This window comes from Borostomias antarcticus, assembly GCF_949987555.1.
Source record: "Borostomias antarcticus genome assembly, chromosome: 22".
Lineage (NCBI taxonomy): Eukaryota > Metazoa > Chordata > Actinopteri > Stomiiformes > Stomiidae > Borostomias > Borostomias antarcticus.
In genome coordinates, this window is record NC_140255.1 from 14846278 (window position 1) to 14858920 (window position 12643).

The 12643-nt window shown below is 44.5% G+C and overlaps 1 protein-coding gene across 1 annotated transcript in view; it reads left to right on the top strand.

Annotated features, from left to right (window-relative positions):
* LOC311324205 (calcium-activated potassium channel subunit alpha-1a-like) overlaps positions 1 to 1346 on the top strand; it is a gene marked incomplete at both ends in the record, with an annotated part of 82718 nt that extends 81372 nt beyond the window's left edge. Inside the window, one exon of the mRNA XM_084456606.1 lies at positions 1201 to 1346. Within this exon, the coding sequence (XP_084312732.1) occupies positions 1201 to 1346 (146 nt within the window). The remainder of the gene's footprint in view (positions 1 to 1200) is intronic.
* Between the last annotated feature and the right edge of the window lie 11297 nt (positions 1347 to 12643).

Consider the following 12643-nt stretch of genomic DNA (forward strand, 5'->3'; position numbering starts at 1 on the left):
GCACAAAACAGAAATATTTTAACCTGTACTAGTCAGATACATGCCAGGGAAGCCAGGAATAGGGCTAAACATGAAATTCAGTGTCAGAATACTGTTCTTTCTATATTGAATTTCAGGTAGGGTTGCACAATATATAGTTTCAGCATCATCATTGCGATATACTGTACGCATGTTCAATAGTCACATCGCAGGACGTGCACTTTTTTTAAGGATGTGCAATGTCAAATCAAACATGCTCCAACTTTTTTTGCTGCTTGATACAAAAGGAAAATTTGCACAATTCTAATTGTCCATGACCAATCTACAAGAGAAGTCTGATATAACAATCATCTCTGATTTAAATGTTCTTGGATATACAGAGTGTGTTGCTAGTGAGTGACATGCACGCTCTGCATGCACAGCGAACCACCAATCACAATCATTCTTCATTATTCAGTGATCTGGTGAAAAGTCATGTATTTTTTAATATCGCTATACAGTATATATATATATATACTATATGGACAAAAGTATTGGGACACCTACACATGACACCTACATTAGCTTTTATGACATCCCATTCTAAATACATAGATATTAATATGGAGTTGGTCCCCCCTCTGCAGCTATAACAGCTTCCACTCATGTACAAGATTTTGGAGTGTGTCTGTGGGAATTTTTGCCAATTCATCCAGAAGAGCATTTGTGAGATCAGACACTGATGTTGGACAAGAGGGCCTATCTCGCAATCTCGATTCTACTTTAGTTCATCCCAAAGGTGTTCGATGGGGTTGAGGTCAGGGCTCTGTGCGGGCCAGTCAAGTTCTTCCACACCAAGCTCACCCAACCATGGCCTTCCCAAAACTGTTCCCACAAAGTTGGAAGCATAGAGTTGTCCATAATGTCTTGGTAAGCTGAAGCATTAACATTGTGTGTGTACTGTGTAGGTGTCCCAATACCTTTGTCCATATAGTGTATATTGGAGAAAAAACATTGCAATGTCATTTTTTTCCAATATAATGCAGCCCTAAAGACAGGGTTACGGAATAATATGCAATTGTGTTCTCTGCGATCTGTGTCCAATAACCAGTGGAAAAAGAGACCAACTAGTAGGTTTAGAATGCTGCAAACACTGAAATGCTGGTCTCTCTATGATCCAGGAACCACTAACTATCTTATTTTCCTCCTTCTCCTCTCTATGGATCCTGGCCATTTCCCCAGAAAAGATATGGTTTACAGATGAACCAGAGAATGCCTGCCTGAGGAACATTCACATCAAGCCTGCGAATGCGGTCAACCAAGTCAACCAGTACAAGTCTACGAGCAACCTGATCCAGCCCATCCGAGAGGTGGAGGACGAGTGTTGAGCCCCGGAGCCACGCCCACACCTGGACTCCCAGAAGACACCTGGACTCCCAGAAGACACCTGGGCTCCCAGAAGACACCTGGACTCCCAGAAGACACCTGGCCAGCAAACGGCTCTGGCCGTGGATACGCAGCGCTCTCCTCAGATATCCATCCATGATAAAAACAGAGAAAAACACACTCATTTTCTTATTCATATGTACAGTTGCTAATGATTACATGATTTGGGATATGTTTTCTAGATAATGCATACAGTATAGATATTTATCATTATATATAATGATGTAACATACCTACAGACAATCATATTCAAATGTCACTGCCTCTCAGCCATTAGCTTCTTATTAGTGACCAGACTCCATGATTTTTGTTTTTTCACTTTGGAGAATGAAGGTCATTTCAATGACAAGAACAAGATATTATGATTGGTTACACCGTAATTGGACCATTGCTTTCACTTTACAGTGGTATTTAATAGCAGATATTTACAGTACATCACTGTTGGTGAATCACTCAGTAACGGTGTGTATTTGAGATTCATAATCAACATTGCCAGGAATATTGGTGCATTGGTGTAGTCTAATACAATCTTACCAGAATAACACTGTTATTGAAACATAATCACTCAGATGCTTTGCCATTCGAGATCAGTTCACAACATTTGTGATTGTTTAGATGGCCAATGATCATGTCAGAATGTTATATGTGGTATTGGCTTCTGCCTTACGTCTTTTGAACATGTATGCTATTTCTTATTATTATTTTTGCCTTTTTCCATGTATCATTTCCCCCCGTCCCCAATCATTAGTACTCTTTTAAAGCTTCAACAACAATTTCCAAGTAAAGTAAACTTTGCGTGACTATCAGCAGTTCTGGTTTTAAAGTAAAAACTGAACTGATGAGGGCCTTTAATTGACCTCTCAATAGCCCAAATATGATAGAGCTGTTTTGAAGGAGACTAAGCAGGATACCAAGTGACATGTATACCTTGTAGAGCATAACCCGCCTAGAGGCAAGGAATGCATAGACGCATTGTAGAAAACACTTCAGAATGGCCTTGCTGTGGGTGGGCTTGAAGAATGAGACTGCCACATATCGCATGACGTGGGCATCAAAAGAGTCCTCCTCTGGTTGTAAACACTGCCTGACACGGGATTGGTCTGGAGGCACGTGGCTGCTTGGATGTTCTCCATGACCAATCCAACTGCAGGAACTCCTGAAACAGCTCAATCATAGATGGAGAACCAAATGTCCAGTTCCAGAGCAAACTAGTTCCAGATATTCACCAGTTCTCAAGGTCATCAATCAGTCATGTCCATATAAATCAACATGTACAGACACCCCATGTTTCCTGCACCTGTTAAAGCACATGGTCATTCGTAGAGGTCGAGCTACATTCATGCCAGTGTAATACACAGCCAAGGACAGTTACAAGCCACATGATTAAATTACTTACTGGTGTCACTGTTATTGTCAGCTTTATCTTTAAAGTGAATACTATGATGAATATAACTCACTGAGCACAGAGCATGGACATTATTACCAGACGTTTAGTCTACAGTAAAGTCTTAAGTACCATAGTAACTGACCCAAAGGGTGATAGGTCTCTAGGGGGTGGCATTCTTGCTGGCACAGAGAACATCCAAGCTATATCCGTGCCTCCGTGCCAGTAATGTACCAGGCAGTGTTTAGGCCAAAGGAGGGCTCCTGAAAGCCCCATTTTGCGAAAAGAGGCTTGCCAGAGGGTAGTGTAACAGTAGTGTAACAGTTAGTGTAACAGTTAGTGTAACAGGGCTTGCTTAGGTGTTTCACATTATGCATAGAGAATCTCCAATTTCCATTTTGGCTGATCAGTACAGTATGTAACTCCAGACGTACTTTTTCTCTCTGTGATGTTTTCTATCCCATCAAACATAAACATGCTGTAAAGGTTATTAGACCTACAGGGGACATATTCCCTGGAGATAAGAATTGTAGCGATTAATTATTCAGTGAACAAGTCTTAAATTATCATTCTAATGAGGCAATTAGAATTAGCAAGATGTGTTTATTCTAGTTCAAGTCTATTTTGATTTCTTGTTTCGATTTGTGTCTTTTTAGGAAATCTGTTAAGAGCTTCATGAAATGATCCCTGCGTGTGCTTCTCCGACAGTACTGTAGCTGTGTGCGGGGAGGTGTTTGGCACTGCAGTCTACATTGTTTTGTTTGTATATTTTAGCACGTTGATTTGTGGAGATGATGGCCGTGCTAAGTTTATATTTCTGACTATGTCACATGATACTCAATGATAAACACAGTATATTGTCTTGTACTGTACAAAAGGTCTGTAAATAACTTGTATATGGTTTCATTTTGTATTTTCACAAATTAAAGCTGATGTATTGTGTTTTATGTCATGTTACGTTGTTTCTACTGGCATAATGGTTATTTATCATTTTACATTACAAGGGACAAAACATATCAGCTTCACTTCACGTCAGTGCTGTAGCTTTAAACCACAGCCACACACTTTAATGTGATATCTGTTTATCTTCTAACACAAGACACAGTGGGACAAGCCTGTACTATATAAAGACCTCCTCCCAGGTTGACACAAGGCACTTTGCGATTGCCAGACAAATCATGTGACAGGGGACACCTCGGTGCCCCCTCCAGATAATGCGTGATGAAAACACTCCACATTCTCACCTTGGGATGGAGTCGGCCGTCATGTTGCTTATTAACGATTTTACACGGCGCAACGCGGCAGGGGACTGTCAGCTTGCCAATAATATTTACTGTCTGACACCTTGGCACTACAGAGACGACCAGAGGGCTGTTGATTGCACTGATCCGCCTGGCAGCGGCCCCAGCCCCACCATACTGAACACAACACACACACACACACACACACACACACACACACACACACACACACACTCACACTCACACACACACATACACACACACATACACACACACACACACACACACACACACTCACACACACACATACACACACACACACACACACACACAGACACATACACACACACACACACACACACATACACACACACACACACACACTCACACACACATACACACACACTCACACACACACACACACACACACACACACAATAATGACGAGTTACTACAGAACAGACTGGGAAATACTGTAGTAGTTACTAAGGAACGAGTGAGGAACGAACGATCTGTTAATGAGTTCCTGATTAACTCTGAATCCATAACTATATAATAGACCTTATTGCAAAGTGTTACCCACTACCTGACTTTTGGTTATGGATGCTTTTTGTGTTAAGGTTGGGTAGAAGATTCTGAAACGGTGATGTGTTTACTTTATCATGGTTAGTGTACCGTGACACCATTGGGATGATCACAATGACGCAAAAAAAAGCAACAGTGTTTTCCTCAGAAACACATGTATTATTAACAAAGAGCAGAGTAACTACAAAGCATGGGCAGAAGCAAAGACAGTGTTGTCAGTGTTGATCAGGAGTCCTGGACAGTCCCAGTTGGCTGGACGTGTCTCTCTCTCTCTCACACACACACACACACACACACACACACACACACACACACACACACACACACACACACACACACACACACATGCGCACGTGCACTCGCATCCCCCCTTCTGGAAAGATCACCTCCAGAGCTGTGCAGGCTGGCCTGGTGATAATAGTTTCCATGACAATGCGGCGCCACCAGTGCATCAATGCCCTCCCAGATAAACAGAGATCCTTTACCAAAACAAGGGGGTCATTACGGCAGCTTGTCAAATCAATGTTGAGAGTGTCCGGCCTGATTAAGGCGTTCCCTCTCTGTCCTGACACAGTGTCAATACCGGCTGGCCTGTGGCTTGCACACCACCATGATTGGACTGAAATGCCTATCAGTCAGGCAGCTGAGCTGGACTAATGATTCCCTGTGCTGCCTATTAGGGCGACATGACAATTTAATCCTGTGGGCTGGGAAAGGAAAAAGTGACCTTGGTGCTTTATTTGAAGCTAAGGTAAATTGACAAGAGAAGATAAATCTTTACCGTGGGCTATTAACAGAATTAAAGAACAACACAACAAAGGAACGGGTCCGTTATTTTTGCTGTTATTTTTGCTCTTTTTGTTGTTGTCCCATTCGATTTATGAAAGCCTGCTAATACGACCTTTATCAAACCGCCATGTCTCTCCGAACTCCATAATCTCTTTTGAATACCGAAAAAACACATGCTCCTCATATCCTGGTAGCTCTCTCATCATAGAGGCTTACTTTTACCACGAAGAGAGCAAAGCACCAGCAAAGATAGCCCCAAAACATCTCAGATACACGATTTCTCTAGCCCTTTCAATAACTGAGCGTTTTCTATAAATAGACAGATTTACAATCTGAGGGGGTCATACTTTATTTGTAAAAACAGAGACTCTAAATGAAAAACCTTATCTAAACCCTCTTTGCCCCACTGTAATGCTTGCCTATAGTATGTGGATATTGCATGTGCACTGGCTTCTTCAAAGCCTATGGCCAGAGGGCAAGGTATATTGCCTTGGACATCTCCACACTATGAGAACATTGCCTACATCGTTAGAAAAAATCCATGTGTTTACACAGATGTTGCAAGCTTTTAGAACGCATGTCTTCAGTGCCAGGCTACACCACCATCCTTTGTGCCAGGGGCCACATACATTTTGCATTAGTTTACTGTTTGACAGAAAGCTGGGTGAGAGAGAGTAGGGTAGTCCGAGGAGCTGCACATAGGTGGATGAACAGCAGGTGGGCAATGGTGCAATCATTCCAACGAAGAAAAAAAAAGAAAGAAAAAAAAAGAAAAAGTCATTTTCACTAGTGCTAATGCTACATTTTCTAATTTGGACCCTTGCCCCCCATTGTGACCAAGTTACATTGTGGAAATATAGTTTAGAGCATTTCACATACATGATACAAAGAGTGAAATGTGTGCTCCTCTGCACTGGGAGGAAGTCTGCCTCTGAGGCATGGAGGAAATCTGCCTCTGAGGCATGGAGGAAGTCTGCCTCTGAGGCATGGAGGACGTCTGCCTCTGAGGCATGGATGGGACCTTATCCTAGGGTGTATGCCTCACATCAAAGACTAAATAGCAATCCAACAGAGTATAACTTCAAGAAACGGGCCTACCCAAAAATACATATTCAGTATCATTCATCAGGGGCAATATGAGAGAGAAAATTACACAGGATATGGGACTACATTCAGATATTGATCTGCGGATATTGAATACATGTATGTTATAGTTTGACCTGGTGACTATGAACTGGATTCTGCAAACAAAGAGAAGGAACCTTGAAAAAGAATATGTTTCACAGATGTACGAGGCTACAGTACATTCAAGATTCTGAAATGGAAGTAGTTGCATCAGTATTGTGTCAGGAGCCCTCAGGGCACTAGGCTTCTTACTGCACACTGTTCTCTCCTGTTCATTATTACTAGTGCAGTGCCTATTCAAAACGTGCTGTTTGGAACGGGCCGATTGCTTGGCCTCCGGTATTGCCATTTGCAGCTTTCTCAAGAAGCGCTCATCCAAACAGCTTCACCCTCGAGACGGCATGTCCTTGTGTCCTGAGTAATACATGTACCCCTGCCGGGAGGCCTAGCTTGCAAAACCAATCTTCCGCCACATGAACCAAGCCCACATGAAGAGCTCTGGGCTGAGAGGCGATTTTGGCATAGTGGCCGAACTCGGTATTGCAAGTCACGTGACGCCATGGGACCCAAAAATACTATTTACCACAATGTACATACATTACCACAATGTATGTCTATTGGAAAAAGGGATAGGCCAGGCCAAGAAAAACACTAATGTGCTGTGGACTCCAGAAGTAGGATTCATAGAAACTTTTTTTGCGTACGTGCTGGAAGAGCAACTTTCATTGGAATGAATGGGCCGCATCTTTGGATGCCTTATTCAGAGTTTAATACAGTACACCCATGAACCCATGTCTACCTAGTGCCTAGCTAGCTAGGAGGTTAGCGGTGGGCTAGCTAGGTAGAACGCTAGCCTTGGCTATAGCTAAACTGGTTCTGTTTCCCTAGCTAACGTCCCTAGCTAATAGTCATGGTCCTACAGTACGTTGTCACGCTAAATCTAAACATTTCACACTTCATATAAAAACAGACTAGAGACTTTCATCCCCATTAATTGCCTTCTTGAGAACCGCCCATCCAAACAACTTCACACTTGACACCACTTCACTGGGTCCTGAAAAATACTCCTGCTGAATGTTAACTTCATACAGTGGGGACTTCTCGAGAAAATTGAAACACCGACATTTTATTTGATTTTAATTTTTAAACATACTGTACAGACAAACAGAAACACGGAGGTTGAGAGAGGCGCAGACAGAGTGGAGAGAGCGGTCCTGGAATTATAGGAAAATTATAGCAATGCACTGTTAATACAGTACTGTGCTAAGAAATTAACCATAACTACAAACAGATGGCAGTAGTGTTCAACAACATACCCCACTGCTCCAGTAGTAAACATGATTTACCGTTTGGAAGATATTATTTACAGTGATTCATGTTTCTGTCTGTTGCACATTGGATGTTAATAGAAGTGCCAGCATGCTCGCTGATTTACTTAGTAAAATTCTCATCCCAAGGTTCCGGCGGAGAAGATTGGAGTCAGGAAGAGTTACAGGATTCATGCATTATGTAGAGGAAGCTGACACGACCTTCAGCCATCACAGTCAACTCTATATATTACACTGGACATGACCCCCCCCAAAGCCTGAAGATACATATATGACTGTTCCTATTCAATTACTCACATTCTTTAGAGCTGAAGCCATTATATGGCCGGGCACGAGAGCAATGTCATTTTGATTAAAAACGGTTTTACAGTACACACTGTATATTTGGCTTGTTTTGTTTTCATAAATAAACGTAGTCAGAACACACATTTAAAACCAAAATACATTAAAAAAGAATGGATGACTTTGATGGTTTTGTACCATATGAGTGATCAACATAAAAAGAATACAATCATCTCCCGCTGTTCAGAGGAAAGGAGAGGGAGTGCAGTGCTTTTTTAGAGCACCGGGTACATTTTGATATAATTGGCTTTAGAATTATTTATGACATTAATTGCCACATTATGGACTGGCTGTCAGCTCCTTCTTGGCGCGCCGTCCATCCTTTCTCCCAGTGAACGCCAGCTCTGCCTCCAGTAGACTGACAAGCTAATTATACCATCTTCCCTCTCAATGATAAATGTCGCTAATCTGTAACCAGACCCTGCAATGCGATTCCTCAGGCTTCAGACCTCCGAAGTCAGCTCCGTCCAACACCATCAGGTGAAGAACATCATTAGATACATTTACTTACCTTCACAGTCTCTATGGAGCAGAACTCCCCTCCACTGGGCCTACTGTATTCAAGCTTTGGCTGACATCTCTCTGCTCTCTCAATGAGGTTAAATAAACAAGACAAGGAACCATCTGTCTCCGCATACAGCCAACGACCCCTCCCTATTCAGGTTTTTCAACCAAAAACATAGTCCCAAGAGAGACAGAGACTATTCTGATGATTCTGTTTACGTTATATTCTGGCTCTTGTAAAGATCCTGACGGCGATGGGAGCTGACACGTACCAAACCCGGTATGTCCCAGAGCCATCTCCAGCGGGCCGGGGTGCTGTCAGGTCCACCTACGTCAGCGCCAGTGTCTCAATGGCAGTGCGGCTTGCAGAAACTTTTAAACGTCTGCTCTTTTCAGCAGAGCGCGTCTGCAGCCCAACCAGGGGAAATATTAAATTTTATGTTGATGTGTATTAGTGTGTATTCAAGTGTGTGTGAATACTGTATGTGTTAATATAGGAGATGGGTGCATCTATGTCTCCGAACATACTGTATTGGCAGAGGGCCACAATACAGTATCTGTTCACCAATCAGATGAGAACTAAACCCACACTCATAGACAGAACAATAAATCACTATATAGTTCTGAACCACGTCACATAACCACGTACCACGTACTGTACCAACGTTTCCAGCTCCACAGAGCACAATCTGATCTTCACTGGAACCCAGGAAACACTGCACTGCGTCCTGTTAACTGGGGAGCAGAGATTCCGACTCCCATCGTGATGTTTGGACAGGAGGACCCATCTCTGATGATTGCAGATGCCTCGCGTGGCCAGCCGCAGATCTGACCTTTGAACCCCCTTTGATCAGCAGTTTTGGCAAGGCAATCCATCACGGTGCTCTTACTGTCAGAGGAGGTGCCTGGCTGCAGCTGTGTGTCGCCTGCTAAGACGGGCTGCTTAAAGGCAATCATGTCAGCCGCCACGCGACTCAGATTGAGGGAGGACTTGACAGGGCCAGAGGAGTCCGCTGAAGACGCCAGAGGGATTGTGTTTTATCACTCCCTACACTGGGAAGGAATAATGGCCGATTACACCCTCCGCGGAGAATATCGTAACCACCTAGCTAAACACAAAATATCGCAGGAATTCAACACAATACAGCCCAAACTGTTTTTTTGTGTTATTTGTAGCTAATGGTGAATATATAGCATTTATGTTATGAAGTGTCTGTGTATTGATTTCTTATGGTCATGGAGGATTAAGTGAGCCACAGACTAATGGTAGATGTGGATAATATGTACTGTGGTGTTGCACAGCCTGGGAATCCTCTTTTTGCTTTGTTTGGCCTTGCATTCCGCAGTCTATTTTTCTTAGCGTTAACTAGACTCATTTTTCACTCATGCACAATGTCGTCTAGGGATGCTCATTTGAAAATGAATCATTGTTGACTGGCAATATCTTCATTCCATACCCGCAATGAAAGCAAAGCCTAGCCAGTGTTTGCCAACTAACTCCTTTGGGTAAAAGGTTGCAAAAGGATTGGTGTGTACTTTGAGTCTGGGCTTCAAAAACCTTGAAAACATTTCTTGCCTAAGGACAATGTCTAGACAGCCACAAGTTGAGCACAATACATTGTACAATGGATACTTCACAACTTCAAACTTCACAAACAAAGTTGGACAGCAAATCAATAAGCATCTGCAGACTGTCTTTCCTAAAGAAATCAGACCATTTTAGAATTAGTCATAATTCTAAAACGTCTAAATCTACTTCATTGTGATGTAAAATGAGAATGACGTCCATGTTTACAATGTATGATCCAGAATAAAGGTGATCAGACTTTACACCTGAGGTAATACAACACCACAAACCCCATGGAGACACAAATCTGAATATTTAGTGGATGTGTGAATTTTGCCTCAGGCAGCCCTGCTATAGTGTGGTGTGGATCATGTATACATTAGTCCTGTTTGTAGTATATCAATCTCAGAGGTCTCTCTGTAGAAATCCTAAAGCGATTCAGATTGCACATCTGCCCTATAACGTCAAAAAATGTTCATTGTCCTGATTTCTGAGAGGTGAGTCACTTGTCAGATACTTGAGACTGCGGCGAGGTCTCGACGTCAATGAGGCGGACGTTGAGTGCTATTACTATTGTCAATGATCTCCTGGCAGGGAAACAGATAGCACACCCCCCCTCCCCCCCATCACCGAAACAGACGCACGGTGCATTAATGGCAAGAACGGGCCGGGCCTCGGACAAAGAGGCTGAGTGATGGCTTGCTGACTGCGGCTCGGAGTCTGCAATAACACCATGTGAAAGGACCTTGTCAGAGCCCGGCAGACAGGACGGGACGGTACACGGTGACAGAAGGCAGAGACAAGCACGGTGATACTGGTGGTGCAGTATTAGTGGCCAACATATGCAAAAGTCGCCCTTGAGTCTAAACAAACCTGACATCACCTCCAATCGCTTCAAAGTGTTCAACCCCCCCCTTCCCCCTCCCCTCCCTCCTGTCGGTCTCCAGCCAGCGTTCGTCTCAGATGTGTCTCCAGACGCCGGCCTCCCTTGCGTGGGGAGTTTACCGCCAGGCCCGTCCTGTCAGGAAGGCGAGCGCAGCGGCGGCCTGCGGATACCCTCGGTCAGTCTACATTTGGTCTCGGCGCTGGGAAGGGTGCTCATTTTCTCCTGATATCCGAGCTACAGCACTTGAGGTGATCCGAACACCGAAGTGCGAGGAGCTGTCGTCTCCCATAAAGCTCTGCGCCTGGGTGCTGTGGGCATGGGGGACGTGGCTTGGGGGGGGTTTGATGCCCAGGTCCTGATAGGGTCCCCCGTCTCCTCCTAGCCTATCAGAGAGGGGGAAATGAATCCCAGCTGCTGCCATTGGCCTGAAGACAGGAGGTCCAGGGGGGTGGGCGGGCAGCTCAACAGGACAGACTCGAGAGAAACAACAGCTACATCAAGCCAGCAGACAGCACGAGAGAGATAGGACCAAGGTCAAGAACAGCGTAGAACAGCCACATTTATTGGAGGCCTTTGTTTTAGCAACCCAAGTTTGGAACATGTGTGTTTTCGTGTGCGTGTGTATGTGAGATGCCCAGCGGCAGGGGGCACCAGTGCGTGTGTACAGTACACGGCTGGAAGTTAACAGCTAACCACGCCATCTCCGGCAGGGAGGCGGCTCCGGCCGGGGGCGGGGTTGGGCGACGGCGACCAGAGAACCGTCATCACGCCGCAAAAGACGTGGCCAGAGGCCAGGAGGCTGGAGCACGCCGGCACGCTGGCAGCCACTCCGCCGCTGTGTGATGAAGTGCAGCTCGCCATAAATACACTCTGGGGCTCCCGGCACAGCTGGTGACCCGAGTTACAGCTTGAAAGATGGAGCACAGGAAAGCGATGGAGGGAGGATAAGAGGGATGAGGGAAACGCATACCTCGCCCCCACACATCATCCGTCTGAGGTGAACAGAGGACCCTGGGAGGGAGGAGGGGAGACGAGACGAGGTTCATAAAACGCCATGGCGTCGGGAGACGGACGCTTCCGAGACGCTCATATACAGGCCGCGCAGAAGAGACTACCAGGGCCGTTTGGCGTCGACACTCCTGTGAGGGTCTGCGTACGATTAAAGAGCCATTACGCTGACAGCATGGAGATGGTTTGGGGAGTAATGGCCGTCTTATTTACCGGCTATAATATCTTTCAGCATTTTAATGTGAAGTCATATTCCAGATACGCTAACATTGTACAGGTTCCGCAAACCACAGTGATTTTCAGTCATTGCAGATGGATTTATATTCCGGATGCCGTATGAGCCCTTCATTACTACAGCTCTATGGTTTACGCTCATGCTTATCCCATGTGATTGCACCTTATAAAAACTCTGCAGTCACTGGGTATACAGTAATTTTACACTGGTGGTTAGACTGCGTTTCGTATATAAACTGACAGGAT